The sequence below is a fragment of the Haliotis asinina genome, chromosome 4 (assembly GCF_037392515.1).
Source record: "Haliotis asinina isolate JCU_RB_2024 chromosome 4, JCU_Hal_asi_v2, whole genome shotgun sequence".
Taxonomy (NCBI): domain Eukaryota; kingdom Metazoa; phylum Mollusca; class Gastropoda; order Lepetellida; family Haliotidae; genus Haliotis; species Haliotis asinina.
The window spans coordinates 42,904,773-42,925,201 of NC_090283.1; the positions used below are offsets into that span (position 1 = coordinate 42,904,773).

The 20,429-nt window shown below is 38.7% G+C and overlaps 1 protein-coding gene across 4 annotated transcripts in view; it reads right to left on the reverse strand.

Moving 5' to 3' along the window:
* Positions 1 to 422: 422 nt before the first annotated feature.
* The window catches only part of LOC137281583 (peptide methionine sulfoxide reductase MsrB-like), a 42,721-nt gene continuing 22,714 nt past the window's right edge, over positions 423 to 20,429 (reverse strand). For 2 of the 4 annotated variants that reach the window (XM_067812910.1, XM_067812911.1), the window contains exons 2-4: positions 10,056 to 10,280; positions 8,464 to 8,636; positions 7,170 to 7,400 (exon numbers count right to left, since the gene is read on the reverse strand). In XM_067812910.1, coding sequence (XP_067669011.1) covers positions 7,231 to 7,400; positions 8,464 to 8,636; positions 10,056 to 10,264 — 552 coding nt within the window. In that variant the 5' untranslated portion in view covers positions 10,265 to 10,280 and the 3' untranslated portion in view covers positions 7,170 to 7,230. Of the gene's footprint in view, positions 3,468 to 7,169; positions 7,401 to 8,463; positions 8,637 to 10,055; positions 10,281 to 20,429 lie in introns of those variants that run through there. The other 2 variants (XM_067812912.1, XM_067812913.1) reach the window with 2 other exon arrangements.

The following is a 20,429-nucleotide window of genomic DNA, read 5'->3' on the forward strand; positions in this document are numbered from 1 at the left end:
GGGTTATACATGTTATCACATGTTATTGCTGGGACTGGCCTGGCTGTACAGAAGTAAGGCTAGCTGTGTGTACAGGATCTGTACCGGATCTGTACCCACCATATAAGGCTACTGGAAGCGGGATACACAGCCCACCCTTGTCACAATGATGTCACATCATCTTTCACTGATGTAATGTCCAGGGTTTTACGAGACATGTAAAGCTAAGTCCTATAAATGCAAATGCATGGACCATAACCAAAAAATAGATCGACTCCCAAGAACTTCACAAACCTGTAAACATCCGTGATTATTACTGATTTCTGTCATGTCATATCTAACTGCTAAAATTTTTATTGTGTAGCACTAAATATCGCCCTTCACATGTTTCATACGGAACCTGAAAATATACTCATGGAAACAAATAAGGGAACCCACGAAAATACAAGCGTAACATCCTTTATTTATTTCCAATATTTTACCCACAGTGCCAAGCCCCCCTAAGTAATGGAAGGAATTACGGCAAATTTGAAGGAATTGCATCTCAAATGTAAACAAATGCAGCTCACTTGTGAAACAATTGCAGCGATATCGGTAGTTTAGCGGTAATAACAGAAAACCAACGTCCTTATCGGAAACAATTTCGGTAATACTTGAAACATTCTCGGCTATCTTTGGAGATTTCTCGGCTCCATTCTGTGATTTGTCAGTCGCGTCCTGAAACGCACACATCAAAATATGGCGTCACTAGAAGGAGAGCCTGTCTCGGTGAGTTTTGTTTTCAGTTTTTACTGTTTTCATTTTTATAATTATTCATCTTTTCAGAACGTGACTGACAAATCTCAGAATGGAGCCGAGAAATTTCCAAAGGTGGCCGAGCGTGTTTCAAGCATTACCGAAATTGTTTCCGATAGGGGTGTTGTTTTTCTGTCATTACCGCTAAACTACCGATATCGCTGCAATTGTTTCGCGAGTGGGCTGCATTTGTTTACATTTGAGATGCAGTTCCTTCAAATTTGCTGTAATTCCTTCCATTATTTAGGGGGGCTTGAGTGCAGTGCATACCTTGAGAAGAACACCAGAAAAAGAATAAAGTAACTCTTGTACTTCCATATGTTCCTTCATTCAGTTCCACAAGTATTCCATAATAAGTGCTCTCAACCCAGTTTTAGCAAAACCCTGAACACCACACCAACGTCACAGCAACAACAATGGTGTGGTAGCTGGTGTATCATATGCTAGCCTGCCAGCAGACGTCATTCACAAACAGTCCTCATTCATCTGACTGCATTGCGAACAGAGAGTGTTGCCAGGCAACATTAAGTATTCGGTGTATCCATGGTAACAACTTACATCATCATGGTTACATCACACTAACTGATGGCAGCTGACTGGCATATACATCCTTCTGACGTCAACACTAAGAACCAAATACTTGGACCAGTTTTTATAATAACAGTATGCAATAATAGATTTTCTACAAAGCAATAATGCAGCAAATATAAATAATGGAAGAAAAAAATCTACAAAGCCATTTCAAAAGTAAACAGTGTAACAAAAAAGGCACAAGTTCAAAAAGTGTAAATGAACAATCAAACCATGACACATATCCATTCTACATCAGGAAAATAATAAATGTGCACTATCAGCTGCAAGTTCAAATATCCATTCCATAATATCTCCTTCCAAATTTTCCTGACTGAAAAACTGACCCTGCTTACTGTTGGTCTGTCTAGAATCACAAACAGCAATCAATTACATGCAAGGGTTTTGTCCATAATATCACTATTTGGGGTCATAAAAACAATCAAATAATTACACTTTTCTTGGAAAGGGGGCATATTTGTATACATTGTGCTATGTAACCAATACCAACATTTGTATTGTATTTCCACTATATAAACAGGAAATTTGAGGTTATAATTTTGAGCAGCTTTATCATATTGATAAATCAATTTTCCTACATTCAAATTCAGATACCCAAAACTGAAGCAGCTAGAATACCAAACAAACTCAAATTATCATTAATGTAAATATGCTGATAACGGTAACAACAAAATAAACAAGTAAATCATAAAACAATATAATATCACTACTTTACATCTCCAAATGTAATCACACGTACTGTAAACATATTTGCAAATAAATAATCACGTACAATTAAACTGACATGTAGATCCATCCCGCATTCACCTTGGATTTTTGTTGTTTAACGACGCACTCCGGCAATATTCCGGCTATATGGCATCACCCTTGGAGGTGTCACTAAAACCGTCTTCTCCCTGCTGCCATCTTCAGTCATTTGACTTTCTCTTCACGAATCAGAATCATACTACCCAGCTGTGGCAGTGCAGGAACTTTTAGCATATATTTCTACAATATATTATCCAATTAACTGGTCATTGTTCATCAAAATCTACATTCTTCAATCAATCTAACTTCTTATTACCTACTCAATTACAATAACTATTAACATACACCATTAAACCCTTCAACAGACCTGAAATTTGATTATTTAATACCTCTCAGATCTTAAATCTTACAATACACAGTCCTATGTCAGACATACTTGAAGAAGGAAAGTAGTACTGAAATCTCGTACCCATTTCATGGGCGTTAAGAAAGATTAGTATTTCAATAAAACATGAAACATATCAAACGTCTGAAATGCCATTTTTCATATTCCACTAAAAACTGAGCAGTTCACGTGAAATCATAATTGCATGATTTGAAACATCAGATTTATGTCTTTAAAATTAGAAATGTACATTTGGGCTTCTTACACACTGCTCGCCTTTCAATAAGGATTAGGAGGCAGGGTCTGAGTGTTAAGTTGTCATGTACATGGTATTCTCATTTGCTATGAAACAGGAGCATGTGCAGTATTATTTTAACATCAAACAAAGGTCAAAAACAATTTCTGTGAATGAGCCATGTCTCTGTATCCACTGCTGAATAGAATAATTCCTTGGCTTTCAGTCCAAATATAATGAAATGTTTTGACAATATAAACTGTCATCTGTCTCACTAAATGGACATATTTATGTTCCTGTTAACAGTCTGTCAGCAAGAGGTGATGAATCATGTGTACTAAACCAATATCATATCTTCTGCCACTGTCACCAACAATTTGTGTGTCGTACATTAACAGGTGCCCTCTACCCTTCCCTCAACAAGCTGTTCAACTCATTATGCTACATAACAATGGTAAAACATTTTTAGAAAACCATCAATGATATTGCATATTATCCCATGATGCAGTAGATTCAAACTGTCCAATCAGCTTTGGCTGTTTGTAGCATCGTCATGGAGCCTGAGATTGACTTCAGCAAGGGAGATAACTCTGTGCTATACAGTTGTGTGTTTCCGGAATTCTAGCGAGACAGAGTTCACACAATATCGGACACCTGTCGGCTTGGGTCCATCATCAAACACGTGGCCAAGATGAGACTGGCAATCTGCACATCGCACCTCCATCTTCTTCATCCCTGCAATCAAAACATCATCTGTACAACATCATCTGAACATCATCATCTACACAGAGGCTTCTTTCACAGGACATTTCCGTTAAATGCTACTAGAAAAAGATGGTGAATTCTCTCTACCATCTACCCCAACAATGAAAGTTTTTCACAAAATGATATTCAGTGCAACATTCATAGGCAGTCTAAGTAAACTAAGGCTCTGTATTATTTGTTACACTGCTATACAGTCTAACAGAGTCTAACAAACCTAGCATAAAAGACCTATCATTGTCCAGTCATAAGCGACATGGCCAAACAGATTTGATCAATCAAATAACAGCTACTGGGCCCTTATTCTTAAAACATTCGTAGCCTTAAGAATTCTTAACTATGAACGTAGCATATGTCTTAAGAATGGGCTTACAAAGTTCATAGGGCTATGAACGTTTCGAGAATAGCTAGCCTGGACCTACAAAATTCCCGATACCCCAGACACTGATCTACAGTACATGCACTTTTGGCTTTCTGGTAACATGGTTACCATTAGCTAATATTTCTGGAAGTTGACATCCTTGAATAACGACAAACACATTATTTTCAGTGACTGTTTACTCACGGTTATGGCGTGCTTCATGTGGATCACATGGGAGAGTTTACATGGAAAATAGCATTTGGAATTGTTCGGGTACAAACTTTTTCGAAGTTAAAGTTCAGAAGGTATGTGCAGATATCAACTTTCTGATTTGGCAAGTAGTCTTCTGTTTGGTCAGTTGAGAAGGCGTTTGGTCCTCAAAATATCCTAAAGGCAGGACGGATATTTTGGGGGTTTGTTTTTTTTAATTCACCAGTCAAAGTAATATTCCTTCAAAATACTAAAAGAGTTTTACTTTTGGCAATTTAAAAAGTGTATATGGGGCAACAACCAATCTAAAAGAATTTTCTGGTAAGTTTATAATTTTGCAACATATGTCATATTTGGGATTTCACTTTCTTAGTAAAGTACAAATTCTAGTACTCTTTTCGGTTGAGTCCCATCCGGGATTCGAACCCGCACCCTCAGAGTCAGGCACCTAATCGCCAGCACACAAAGTCAGCCGCCTAGCCCGCTCAGCCACCGCGACTTCCTTACTAAGAAAGTGGAATCCCAAATATGACATATGTTGCATTTGACCACTTTCTAAATGGCATCGTGTAATTTATAATTTTGGCTAATACAAATATTAAGATCTAATTGTTTGAGCTGGGAAAATTTATTTTTTGTTTTTTTTCCCTTAGTCTTGAAAAAATATGACTGAAGGATCCATAGAACAAGAAACAAAATTGGTCTGGCCTTATGTAAAAATATGTTTCAGTAGCTCTGGCTGAAAAACACACTCCCATCCACTAGCTAAATCTCTATTGTGACATCAACTTTGTTAGACAAATGGTAGAATTCTTTCTTTTGTCATGTGGATGTGTTGTTCAACCTCAGACCTGAAGGTCTGTAGGTTAGATCTGTCAGAACACTGTACATCCACAACACAAACATGGCTGATCAACAGCCTGCCTAGTTCTGGCAAAACCACCAAACCAAACAGCTGTGACCACTGACATTTTACAACATATACACAGATGTATCCTCCATCAAGTGTGCATCTAGTATTCTCTACTGGCCCTGTAGCCAAACCTAACTGATTGTAAATTGTTAAAACAATCCTGGCTGGATAGCTGAAAATCCATTTATTTTTGTTCTCTGTTTAGTGCACATAAATATGATGAAGTCACTTATTTCAGTGTTAAAGTCTGTCTGCAAAAGTATCATATTTATTATCTCTTGTAAAAAACAGACAGCTATGTAAAAAGTGGTAACAGCTTTGGATGAAAGAGGTAAGGAACCATTAGAATACAAACATACTTTGTTGATAAAGGCTAGCCTAGTGTCCAATCTGCTTTGTCACTGTGACCAAAGTGCATTTTGACACTGGTATTTTGCAGGGCCAAATAAATATATGATGTGGGCTAGAAACATTTTACTTAACTAGCCCTCCTGGGAGTGACTTTTCACAATTAATATATACAGCAAATGCATCTTGGTTGCTTACACAATAAGGTGAGCAAGTCACACTGACATAACTCAACAATTGTTGCCTGCAGCAGTCGTAATGAAGCCCAACCCAGATCATCCTGCATCAATACATTATTCACAGGGTACTGCCACTGTACTTAACAAATTTAAATGAACGTTTAGAGCTGGAATTGAGGCTCAAACCACTGGAGCCCACTGGAGTAATCCAATGGTCAAGGTGGTTGCTTTTGCTGGCCTTGGTTCGATCCTTTCGTGGTACGTGTGGCCTGGGTGTGAACCCTTGGCTGAATCCTGTAATGGTACATGTGACCTGGGGTTCAGTCCTTTAGTGGTTCATGTGGTTGGAGTTCAGTCCTTCAGTGGTACGTGGTCTGGGTTCAGTCCTTCAGTGGTACATGTGGCCTGGTTTCAGTCCTTCAGTGGTCCATGTGGACCGGGGTAAATCATTCAGTGGTATATGTGGACTGGGGTAAATCATTCAGTGGTCCATGTGGACCGGGGGAAATCATTCAGTGGTCCATGTGGTCTGGGTTCATTCTTTCAGTATTACATGTGGATCAAGGTCAATAACTCAGTTGTATATGTGGCCTGGGGTCAAACCTTCAGTGGTATATGTGGCCTGGGTTCGTTCCTTCAGTGGTACACGTGGACCAGGGTCAATCCTTCTGTGGCCCATGTGGCCTGGGTTCGTTCCTTCAGTGGACCTACACGTGGACCGGAGTCGATCCTTCAGTGATACACGTGATGTTCATTTGTGTTTTTGGTGTCCCTTGCTTTGATATTACGTGAACATTGCCCTTGATCACTCTTGATCTCACAGCATAACATGGGCGTAAACGGCAGGACATATTATTTTGGATAACAGTTTCTATGATGGCAGAGTTGTTCAAACTAATCCCATTTTTGCCCCAGTGAATCACCATACATATTATCTGTATAATGTGAGGCATCTTGCCTGACACAGTGAAAATATTTTATCCTTGCTATTTCAGTATCTACCTTGCCATAGCGACCAAATTCAGCATTATTTCAATCACTGGACTCATACATTTTCATGTCCAACTGAAAGTGTTTTCTTTTCTGGCATCTGGGATAACTTTGCTTGTAACTTATGATTCAAATAATTGGGAGCTCAATGTAATAATAATGTATTCAGACTGCATCAACACATGCACTTCCTTATGACCATAGTTGTTGGTAAATAAATCCCTCTTGAAAGATGATCGGTGTATGGCATGAAATTTGCGTGTTTTATTTTCATTTTTAAACCAAACAGCTTGAAACAACACAAACAACTGTGTGATGCAAGACGACTGACAAAATCAAGCGGCACACACCATGCAAGCACATGGGTCTGCTGTGTTATGTATAAAACCGGTATATAAGGCTAAGACCCAGTGACAATATACCCTGTCACTAAGCTTCTACGTTACAAGTCCCTGTGCACATTCATAAACATTTTAAATTCTGCTGTGGGCCTCTGCCGTAGAGTTCAGAACAAAGAATTACAGGATACATGGTATCACATGGTTCTCACCAACCAAGGAGAATAATCTTGGATCCTTCACCTTTCCATTCAGCACCATAATACAAAATCAACTGAGTGAGAATGAGTGGCGTCTGCTGAGCCCAGTTGCCATGACTCATAATAAAATCGCATACAAGATGTTAATCAACTTTATTGGCTCTCCGCATTATTCAACAATTACATGGACGGAACATCTACAGGTCACCACTGGAGTGTGAAGTTTCCTTTTGAGGATTTTTGGGAGTAAAAGTCAAGGCCGCTGAATTGACACAATATCGCTGTCCTGTAGGCACTGGTCCGTCGTCGAACACATGGCCAAGATGGGCCCCACAGTGTGAACACACAACCTCCACACGTTCCATACCTGATGATACCAAAATCCTAATTTTACTTTTGGCTTGAGACCTATTGTCAGTTTTGTTTGTGAAAGGACATTTGATTGGTTATCCAAGTTAATAGTGTCTGTAGGATGTGTGCAAGGCGGAGTCTTACACATCAAAATGTCATTCAACAATGTTTAGGCATGGTCAGGTTTCACAATGAGTCATTTTTCAGACTTTCAAAGTTGCAGGTGAAGATTATTATTATGAATGACAAGTCAGTCATCATTTCAAAAGTTCAGGATATTTAGGCAACTTTGATTTTTAGTCTGATACATACTCCTTGCCGCTAACTGTCACTTTTTTTCTTATTGTTAAATAACTGAATTAATGACATCATATGCAGAGTAGGAAAGAGAGTCCGTCCAAACATCCGAGACGGATGAATTTTGTGGACGATGGATTAAAAGAAAATCTAGTCCATCCTCACGTCTGGTCAATTTTAGCAAACCAATGACATATATATAATGATTATATATATATTATATTTTAAATATTGCCAAAGGATACTAGAATAATCAAATAGAGATAGTTGTTGCAAACGAAATCAATGATTATGTTTCTTATGAGAACATATCTGACTTTTCAGATGGAGATGTTCATGACTTCTTGTCTAAGACTAATTTTGTAATGCTGTAACCAGATTATTTCACTAAGAGAGATTTAACAGTTCAAGCTGTGTGTGTGAATATTACATGACAGCTTAAAACTTTATGCCTTGATATGGTGTTTCTTTTATATTTGGAGGACAGGCTAGATTTTGGCAGAACTGGTAAAAAAACCGACCAGCCAGTCCTGTGGACAGGCTAAATTTTCTACATCTTTCCTACACTGTCACATGTAGGTCCTATCTGGTCATAGAAATCAAATCCTTCTTTTGATAAAGCCTTCTCAACAAATGTGCTAAGGAAGATGATTCTCAGAACATACAACGGCTGACAAAGATGTCTTGCTTTCCTATTAGATAAGATTGTGTCATGAGTCTCTCAAATACAACTCAATGTCTGTATTTATCTCCAAAGGGAGGTAACTCTGTTCTCATCTCACCTTGTGATGTGTCATCTCTGAGCACGACCCTGTCCTTGCTGACAACATCATAGAAGGAAGGCCAGCCAGATCGTGAGTTGTATTTGGTGTCTGAAGAGAAGATAGGGTTGCCACAGACAACACAGTTGTACATGCCTTCATCCTTTGTGTTCACAAACTTCCCGGAGAATGGCCTGAGGTACAAAAATTGTTGCAATCATCATCCTTCTCTATCAGGAATGAGTGAGTGAGTGAGTGAGTGAGTGAGTGAGTGAGTGAGTGAGTGAGTGAGTGAGTGAGTGAGTGAGTGAGTGAGTTTAGTTTTACACTGCACTCAGCAATATTCCAGCTATATGGCAGTCTGTAAACAATCGAGTCTGGACCAGACACTCCAGTGATCAACAACACAAGCATCGATCTGCGCAAATGGGAACCGATGACGTGTCAACCAAGTCAGCGAGTCTGACCACCTGATCCCATTAGTCGCCTCTTACGACAAGCATAGTCACCTTATATGGCAAGCATGGGTTGCAGAAGGCCTGTTCTACCCCAGGACCTTCACAGGTCTTCTCTATCAGGACGATGCTAAAGAAGTATTAGAGATGACCTTCATGCTTTGTGCATTTATATGCAATTGTGGTTAATCACCTCACCATGACCAGAGATATGTCTGAACCCATCCTTGATATATCCAGGGTGTACGTTCCGATGAATCTTCTCTATACCCTGGATCCATCTACAGCTCAGCCAGACAATTTATTCCCTCCCTTTGCTGGCTCCACGTTCTGACAGTAGCCAATGAGCTAAGCCACTGTTACAACCGAGATTGCCACTTTCAACAAAGAGAGAGGTCGCAGCTGTGAAGGTTTGTTCGTAGTGCGATTCAGTTTTTGGAGAAGTTATACAGACAGACTGATAGGTCCAAAACTCTAAACAAAATGTATGCAAGAACTCCTTTTGCTCTTTCAGAGAACCTCTGCATGTTTTGTGTTGCTAAGTTTAATCGGTTGCATAATTCAAAAAGCCAAAGTGAACTGTGATTGGTTTGTTCAACTTCCCTGTGTGGACACCTGAGTGGATAAAAAGCCAGCCAAGGGAGGTAATAAAGACGAAGATGCCTCCAGGGTTTAGTGGAGACCTATCGGAATGTATACCCTGGAGATATTGAGTATGGTCTGAACCAACCCCAGTTCGTTCATAATAGTGAGTATTGGTTTCATCCAGCTTTGAACAGAATTATGGATGACAGCATGCTAGCTTGATAAGGGGGAAAGAATGAAGTGATGCAGTTTTGGGACACTTGCCCATTTTTTGGTGCAGCCACGTGTACAGGGCTGAGTGGCCTAGAATCATAATTAAGGCTGGTTTCAAACCCAGCAGAAATCTACGCATTTGGATATGATGACATATGTGGACCAAGGCAGTGAGCCTGACTACTAATCACATTAGTCATCTCTCACGACAAGCATGTGTTGTTGAAGATCAATTCTATCCTGGATCTTCACAGGAAAAGGAACGCTTCTCTTTGACATGTCATCATGCTGTATATTACAGCCAGAATATTGGCGCAAAACTCTCTGGGCAGGTTATTTGACATTCAAGCATTTACTTACCTCTCCGTGCCCCGTTCTTGTGTCACATGGTATTCAAGAGGAGTAAGCCTATCTTTCAGTTCCTCCTTGTCAAGAGACACCTGGCACGAGTTCTCATCGGCACATGATGCTTGGAGTTTCCGGATCTTGGGAGACACCTCTTGCTTGGTGGTGACGGCGTGGAGGATGTTCATACAGACGAATGGCAACACACACCCATACACCAGCATCCGCAGCGATGGAAGACTGCAACAAAGGGATACAACTGTCAGGAAAAGCATAAAAAGATTGCAATGTACATGTACATTCTGAAGTCACGATATATCTCAGAAATTTTTTTAGAAAAACCTGTTATATGACTACAGTACTGCTATATGTGGCACAAAACCATGCTCTAGTCAATCGCTGACTAACTCAAGAGATATATCAGACAAGCCATCTATAGCCATGGTGGCATGTGGTCCTGTGCACAGAGCTCAGGTCATGAATCAGTTGAAGTCGAGCTTGGACTGGATGGGTGATCATGTTTGGCAGCTCCGGAGAGTTTCTAGGACTTCAACCCTAGCCTCAGAATAAAGCAGATGTGATACACATGGTCTGACCTTAGGCAAATGAGTTTGTTAAAAATTTGCAGCATTCGTTCAGCAGAAAATGGGTACCCGGTTGGATAAAGTCCATAACTAATTATGACTATAACCTAGCGCCTAACAGGCAGCTTGGTTTATCTGGGGTAATAATAATCAGGTTCTGATGAAGGGCTGAGAGCAATCACATGTGTTCGGATACTGTGCGCAATAAAAGATGACATATTATGATTATTACAACTTAATACAAGGAAGAACCTTGTGTGTGTGTAACTCTTCACATGATTTCCAAGGACAGTTCTATCGCATCACATGCATAATATAAAAATAAGAATGATAAAATCAGACAGTAACACCTTTCAAATCCCAGATAGTCTCTTCTATCAGGAATGTCATGTGTCATGCATGGTTTCATCAAAGCAACAATCTTATCCAGACTCGAACAGGGATAAGAATGGGTATGAGGAAAAAAGAGGCATTGAGCCAAGGGCCTTGGGGACGTAGGATATAAACGATTCACAAGAATGAACCCAGCACAATCAAATCCACAGAATTCAGAAAATTCTCATCCCTGTTATAAGGGATGGCAACATGTGAAAAGCTGTTGAAAATCAGTTGTAGGTCTGGGGTCCCAGCGACCCCCAACAGCCCCAAACAGGGTCTAGCATTGATTGATTTACATTTGACTCTGCAGATTTCCACTGATTTGCAGAAAATTGCAATCCCTGTATTATAAAGACTTCTCACTGTATGTTAAAGATACATCTAAAATGAAGTTCAGTCTCTTAAAATTGGAATCACGAACTTACCACCACATTTTGCAGGAGTGTTGAGTTGAACGGACAGAGATATCGTTAAGATAGTTCAGCCATAATCAACACATTCATTGATAAGCATTAAAGTCCCTGGCTATTGATAAGCATGCAAGTCAAGGTGGATCTGTACACTAACATCTAAACATTGAATTGTACATGCATTACAAGAAAATCATTCCTTAATTAGATTCATAAATTTTGCATCTGTCATAATCTTGAAATTGTTATGTTGCTGGGGCAGTATTTATAAAAGCATAAAAATGATTGTTTACCAACCCAGGTTTCGGATATATATGTTTAAATCATTCATAAAATATAACACATGGGAGCCAACAGACTTTCTTTATTTTCTCAAATTGTGGTAATCAAGACCTGTCACATTTTCTAAACTTGGTTGGGATTTACTGGGTATATTTGTTTCAGTGTCTGGACAGCAGATGGGTAGATCTTCACTAGACACAACTGTAAGTGAGTGAGTGGGTGAGTGAGTGAGTAACTTTAGTTTTACACTGCACTCAGCAATAGTCCAGCTGTATGGCAGCAGTCTGTAAACAGTCAAGTCTGAACCAGACGATCCAGTGATCAACAGCATGAACATCGATCTGCGCAATTGGGAACCGATGACTTGTGTCAACCAAGTCAGTGAGCCTGATCACCCGATCCCATTAGTCGCCTCTTACGACAAGCATAGTCGCCTTTAGTGGCAAGTATGGGTTGCAGAAGGCCTATTCTACCTTGTGACCTTCACGGGACAGGCACAACTGTGTCGACAAAACACAAATATGAATAGAATTACTTAATTCTTATTCTTAAGCTAAAGCTGACTAACTGCAGAGATCTATTTGTTTGCAAAAAGTCACCTTTTCATTTTTTCCAAGATAATCAATGTAAGACACCCACTAGTCATAAATTAACAGAAACTTATGGACAACCATTTGTAGAATTTCACCAGTCCTTACACAAATATTGACGAAATGGTCAAGTGGACCAGAGTAAGCATCAAACACTGTCCCTAAACAAGTCAGTGATTAGTTACTAGTTGTGGTCTGAGAAGTTGAAATAATGAATGATTGGTTTCATTGACTAAATGACAAAGTAACTGATCATGTTTTCTCATAATCCAACACATACAATTTTGGGACGCTTGTTTGCATTAATATTTTTCATAAGTTTGATTTTGTATGTCATTACATTTACATTTCATAACTACTACAAGCTTGTTCCAAGTCATAATTCACTGAATCTATCTTAAAGACTGCAGGAAATTTGTGTTCCTAACATACGTGTCATCTTTAAAAATAACAAATTTACAAAGGAATTTTGAGCAATTTGAAAATAAAAGAAAGCCTGAAACTACCTAGTTTTTCTCTATTCTTTGTGCATTAACATAACAGGAAATCTGATAAATGACACTTACAAATTAATTTCAATGACTGACTGGTTGTTAATGAACTAATCATCAACTTTGAAATTTTAACCAATTCCCCACACTAGTATGGATGGTGGATCATTATGGGAAATGGGCTGTGGGCAATGAATGCTTGTCATAAAAGCAAAAGAATTGACTGAGTGGTCAGGTTCCATGACTTGGCTGAATGCATGTCATCATATCCCAGTGGTCGATGTTCATGACATTGATCACTGGATTGTCTTGTACATAAATGTACAATCACAGACCCAGTCTAGTGACTTCATTATTCAACATCTAGAGCTTAGCAACATAACATCACATGAACGAACACATGCCTCAGTGATCATTCAAAGTCCTTCACTCCCAACAAAAGTCAAATTGAAACATTTGAATAAAATCACTAACCAAAGAGACAACCTTTTCAAACTTGACACGACTGAAGATAGCAGAACTCATGTGAGTCAGTTTAGTATCTTTCCTATCAACCACAAATAATATCCTCTTACCACATTCACTAATTTTGCGCTTGGTTCACCAGAAGAGGTTATGAAAAGATATATTCTGCCTCAGATCTATAACACATTTAATCACACTAAATGCATCAAGTTCTGTTCTGTTCCTGCCAATTCATACCACGATCTGGTTACTAAATGGACCAATGTGTGACTGCCCCAAATAGACCCGCCCCAAATCAGATGTGTTCATGTGGTGCACATCCTTGGGTTTCCAAACCTAGGTTTATTGCCTGTTCATTGATTACATGCACACAGCTGGAAACCAGGCTGAGGATGACAGACACAACCTAAATCATCAAGAGGAGGGGCAGATTTTATCAGGTGCTGCTTGCCAACAACTAATGATAAGCACTTCATATTTCTCCTACTAGTTACATATTATGTATTTATCTATACTCTCTTGCGTCCATGTTGCATATGTACTATTTGTCTGCAACTACTTAGAATTACCAAACAGATTAAAACAAATAATGATTGCCATGCCCATAATGTTTCTGTCATACTTGATGATTAAATATGTTGGAAGAAAAAATACAATACCAAACAAAATAAACAAAAATCAAAATTACAATTATCACTCAATCCTCACCCTCAGAAGTTATGATGCAGGCTGTTCCTTGTACAGTCTGCCAGTAAATAAGTACAATTATTAAACTGAATACATAACAATGAAAGCCTGCAGAAAATTCAGTCACCGCTCTTAAAAGTGCAGGCTTTTTATGTATAACTTGCCTGCAAGTAGTTATAAATAATAACCAAATGAAATAAAACTATAAATTAAACAAAATAAATTATCACATAAATTCATGCTCATAAATGAGCAGGCTTCATCTTGTACATCTTGCTTGCAAATATCTACAATTATCACTCACATTCCTGCTCACAAATATGCATTCCTGCTCACAAATGTGCACAACTTATAAATGTACTACTTCCTGCCACTAATTACAACTACCACCTACATTTTAGGTCACAAATGTGCATGTTCTTTCATGTACTGCATACCTACAACTAATTACACTTGTCATAAACTGGAAAAAATTGAGAGCACCTTTTCATGTACTTGCCAGCTAGCACTTACAACTGCTGCCTACATGATCATAAATACGCATGCTGTTTCATGGTCTTTTCTTCTGTAACTTGATGGGGCCTCCTCTCTTCCACCAATGGTCACTCATGAGCATGCTATCGATGAGCTACTTGCCCGCAACTAATCACAAAGTGCTACTTTCCAACAACTACACATAAACATCCACGCTTGAGTGAAGACGACAAGGCCAGTATGGCTATTGACCGGGAATTCCATCAGCTACACCAGGATGATTATAGTGCGGCCAGCCTGACTCCACTTCATTCTATATGGAGTACAAAGCTGTGGTGCCACAAAATGGCCATGCAAGTGATTGGCCATACCTTGCTGCTGGAACACTGGTGCTGACTGGCATAAACTTGTGCCGTTGTACAAAACAATACCTTGGCACTTGGTGAGCGTTAGTTTACTTTGGGCAAATTGCCACCCTGTTCCTCTTTTCTCCACCGAAAAAAAGGAAAAAATAACACTGACAGAGCTTGAATATAGTAGTTTTGCTTCAGAATGTTACAAAATAATACATCTGTTTCCACAAATGAAATATTCTTCCAAAAAGCTCTTAATTTTTATTACCAGAAACTATATAACTTCTGTTTTTTTCTGCAAAAATATTCAGTTGCCACATGAAAAGAAAAATTTTATTCCAGCTGACTCACATACCGACTAACATCTGATATATATAGTAAAACCCACTTGCGTACAACCAGTCATGATGTTACATATTGTCAAGTGATACAAATTTGATCGACATGTGACTTCAATTGCCCATTCTGAATAGTAACTGCTGGGGATATATTTCAAATGAAATGTTCCCGTGCTTCAAATACTCAATAACACCAGGAAATTGGCCATCACATGATGCTTATCGACATTGTAAACACAAAAGTAAACCAAAGCGTCTTACTGTCTGCACTCGTTTACATCGAGTGCGAGTACAGCACTGAAGTCTCATCAACTGGCCATTTCAGCTGGTTCCCTTGGTAGCATATGGAGTTGCTCATTTGTGACGTCATTCTGACATTACGTCACAATATGATTTGAATGACGTCACCACTGTTGATGACTCAACAAAACAATTGTTTGCAAGGTTTCTACGTGTCAATATGCAGTGAATAGCCTTGCTGTTTCTGGGAATCTAATACCATTTGATCATGTTTTTCAACCAATCAGATAACAGAACACATTGTGACTTTCGGTTTACAATGCAATATCAGCAGCTTTGATGTTCTGGAGACACCGCTTTCTTTCCTTTTGACCGGAAAATGTTTTGTGTCAAGTTACCAAATTAAGTTTTAGCTCATATTCAGCAGGCAACTACTTTTTAAACCCAGATCAAAATGTAACTTTGATCAGTTCAAACAAAAGGTAAACAGCATTTGTTTCACACCTTGTACACTGACTGTACACCTGTCTTCTGTTTGTTTACATTGCTGGTGTAAATCAGTAAATGTCAAATGACCAGACATGCGATATACATGTCAAATTTTAAAACTATGGAAACAAGTAAGGACCATTTCTTATAGAAAACTGTATGGGTATTGAGAATTTCCATCAACTGAACTTGTTTGATGTAGCTTTTTGGGTCACTTGCATTCATAGTGAGAGGGCAGCCTGTTATGTGAGATATGACGTGACTCTCATGAACTGGATTAGGGAGATATGACATGTGTGTCTCCGGTAATTCGGTTTAGGGAGATATGACATGTGTCTCAGGTAATATGGATTAGGGAGATATGACATGTGTCTCAGGTAATAAGGATTAGGGAGATGTGACGTGTGTCTCAGGTAATATGGATTAATGAGATATTGTACATGTGTGACTCAGGTAATATGGAATAAGGAGATATGTACATGTGTGACTCAGGTGGTATGGAATAAGGAGATATGACATGTGTGACTCAGGTAATATGGAATAAGGAGATATGTACAACAGATATGACTCAGGTAGTATGGAATAGGGAGATATGTATATGTTTGTTTTAGGTAAAATGGAATAAGGAGATATAACGTGACTCACGTAATGTGGAACAAGGAGATATGACATGCGACTTCAGTAATATGGAACAAGGAGATATGACATTGTGACCCCAGTGATATGGAATAGGGAGATATGACGTGTGTGACCCCAGTGATATGGAATAGGGAGATATGACGTGTGTGACCCCAGTGATATGGAATAGGGAGAAATGACATTGTGACCCCAGTGGTATGGAATAGGGAGATATGACGTGTGTGACCCCAGTGATATGGAATAGGGAGATATGACGTGTGTGACCCCAGTGATATGGAATAGGGAGATATGACGTGTGTGACCCCAGTGATATGGAATAGGGAGATATGAACATGCAACTCAGGTATTATGGAATAAGAAGATCTGACGTGTAACTTAGGTGATGTGGAATAAGGAGATATGACATGTGACTCTGGTAATATGGAATAAGGAGATATGAACATGTGTGACTCAGGTAATATGGAATGAGATATGTACATGTGTGACTCAGGTAATATGGAATGAGATATGTACATGTGTGACTCAGGTAATATGGAATGAGATATGTACATGTGTGACTCAGGTGATGTGGTGTAGGGAGATATGACATGTGACTCAAGTAATATGAAATAAAAATATGTGACGTGTGACTCCAGTTAAATGAAATTGCGTGGTATGGAAATGAGTGACTAGACCAGCAATACAGACATACAAAGGAGATATGGACATACATGTGTAAGATATATCAGGGAAGAAAGGACATATTTAACAGAAATGATTGCGTAATCAGCTTCAAGCCAATGAAACCTAGTACAAATCAGATACCAAAGCTCCAGCTAAACAGTTTACAGTGTCATAATGTCAGGGTTGTTTACATAGTAGTTATGACAGTCGCCAGCTGTGTATGACGAGGTCTTTGTTGTCAAATTCATAATTTAAACACAAACCCCTGCTCAAGCACTGAGTATAGTACAGTTAGTTCCCACATGGTGTTACTTCACATAAACATCACACTGTGTCCAACTTTCAAAGGACCTGCTAAGTCATCTAATTACACTATAATCAGTCTTGACTTACACTATAATCTGACTCTTGACTTACACTATAATCAGTCTTGACTTACACTATAATCAGTCTTCACTGACTTGACTTTGACTATTTCTTTAAGTATGTGTGCTTTTATCACACATGAGAAATGAAGATTGTCAACTTTGTCAAGCGGTACTGTTTCACATTTCCCAGGGTCTCTGTTGACATCTTGCTTGTTATTCTTGAATGACAGAGGCATGCACGTTGAGTTTAAAAGGTTTTATTGAGACACCGGCTGATGGCTACCCTCAAACTGACGCATGAAAAACACAAGCACCATCACTTCCGGTCAAAAAATAAAGGGAGTTAATTATGTTTTTGCCTTTACGTATCGCTAGAAAAATAAATGTAAAAGCTAATAATGATTACATACAATCCTTACAAAGGACTATAACTGCAGTTTACTCAACAGTATCTTTTGAAAGCGTGGCTAATTGTCAACAGTACACATTTAACAGCAGTGATGCATAAATTTCATTAATAGTTTGATGCCTTTTCCCCAATATTCCAGCAATATCATGACAGGATATACAAAACCGGCTTCACACATTTAACTCATGAGAGAAATCAAACCCATGTCGTCATGACGAACACCTCCATCGCTAGGCTACTGGGGCTTAATGCCCCTAGTTTCATTATTTAAAAAACAAGAGTCATCAGAAGATGACATATCCCCCTGGCCACCACGTTTGAAAGGACAAATCATTTGACAGTTACTCATTGTTTTTTTAGACTAAGTTTGAATTGTGTCCATGGAATTCATGAAAATTATAAATGCCATATATCTGTTATCAGTCACAAATTCAAGATCTGTCTGATATACCTGCCTAGATCTGTTGAAAGATATGAAATGGCTTTCGAGTTGTGGTCTGGAAATGAAGCCCATCCCTCCATTTTGAGTCTGAAAGGTTTCCATGGAAACCAAGAAAATAATACATCACAATAACCTTTAAAAACCAAAAGGCACCACTTTGGGGTCTGCCACACATATCTGCCAAGTTTTACCAACAGATATTAAGAAGTTTTTGAGTTCTGCTCCGGAAACGAAACACACCTCTCACTTTTCAGACTAGGTCCAAAACGTTTCCATGGAAACCAAGAAAATAATAAGTCACAAGTTCCTGTACATTGCAAAAGACACCACTATAGGTTCTGATTGATATATCTACCACGTCTTGCAGAAAAACTATTGAATGGTTTTTTAGTTCCGCTCCAGAAACGAAGCCCATCCCTCCATTTTGAGACTAATTCAGAAATGTTTCCATAAAAACTGAGAAAATAACAAATCACTAAAACCTGGAAATAGCAAAAGGCACCACTTCAGGTTCTGAAAAATATTGAACGGTTTTGGAGTTCTGCTCCGGAAACAAAACACACCTCTCACTTTTGAGACTATGTCCGAAATGTCTCCATGGAAACCGAGAAAATAATAACTTACAAAAACCTGGGTATAGCAAAAGGCACCACTTCAGGTGTTCTGACTGATATATCTACGAAGTTTTGCAGAAAAATAGTTTTGCTCCAGAAACGAAGCCCAACCCTCCATAAGACTAACACCAAAATGTTCCATGGAAAAACATTGAAAAAAACATAAATGCAAGAAATCTGTAAATAGCAAAAGGCACAACCATAGGCTGAGATTAATATATCTATCAAGTTTGGTCTAAAAATATTGAACGGTTTCTGAGTTATGCTTCGGAAACAAAATGATTACGGACGGACGGTGGACAGATGGACGGTCGGTGGACGGATGGATGACGTACAGTCGTCGACTATATCCCCCCGGATTACATGCCGGGGGGATAAAAAAAGTCTTTGATTTCTTTATGTACTTTCTGAACATGCAAATCATACCAAAAAAATGACAAGAGGTGCCACAATAGCAACAGAAATGGCAAAGGCATTACCTTATTCTACAAGACCATGGTATTGCCATGGACGTGAGATATCATTATGTGGATATCAGATAGCAGATGGTATCTGGATGCATACATTAGGAGAGAGTGAGTGAGTCTTATTTTACGCCAACTTAACAATATTCCAGCAATTATTGCAGCAGTTAGGAAATATCCAAGTGTAAACCAGGCAATCCAATGATCAACAGCATGAGCATCAATCTATGTGACTGTGACACGATGACATGTCGACCAGGTCAGTGAGCCTGACCACCCGATCCCATTAGTCACCTCATACGACAAGCAAGGGCCACTGAACATCTCTGTAGTATCATCACAACCTGGTGATACAGACACATAACATCACCAGCAACACTCTGAGTCACATCAAGGTTATCAAGCAAAGCCCACCATTATTATTGATTAGGAAAAGGATGCCATCTAACAAAGAAGAGATTTGTGTTATTAATGATATTAATCATTCATTGTGGCAGCATGAAATTAACTGAGAACATAAAATATTGATGCTGAAATTGTTAATGTGATGCCAATGTTATCTCCTAGTCCACACATCACATCTACATTGTATATGTATATTGTGTGTATATTTATAAAGATTTGATGATTAACACTTATATATCCTGGTGTCTGGGGTTTATGACGATGTAAGGCAAAAATGTAATTTTTATCTTTAATATCAAAATCAATTCAAAGTTTTTATTTTACTAAGCTCAAGTGATAAAGGATATATTCATCGATTACACACAAAAATATCAAGTGTTTCCTATGAAAATAGCGTGAATGACATCGTTTCAGCAAAACTAGCTGCTCACCACATCTGTGTACTTTGTATGTTTTCAATGATGAGACATACTTTTCTGCACTGTGAGAGAGTGTTTTGATCACATGGATTAAATTTATATATTGCCAGGCAACTGATCTCGATCAAGTTCGCTCGTTTTTCTTTTTTTTTTTTGTTATACAGGTAACTGATTTTGCATCTGAA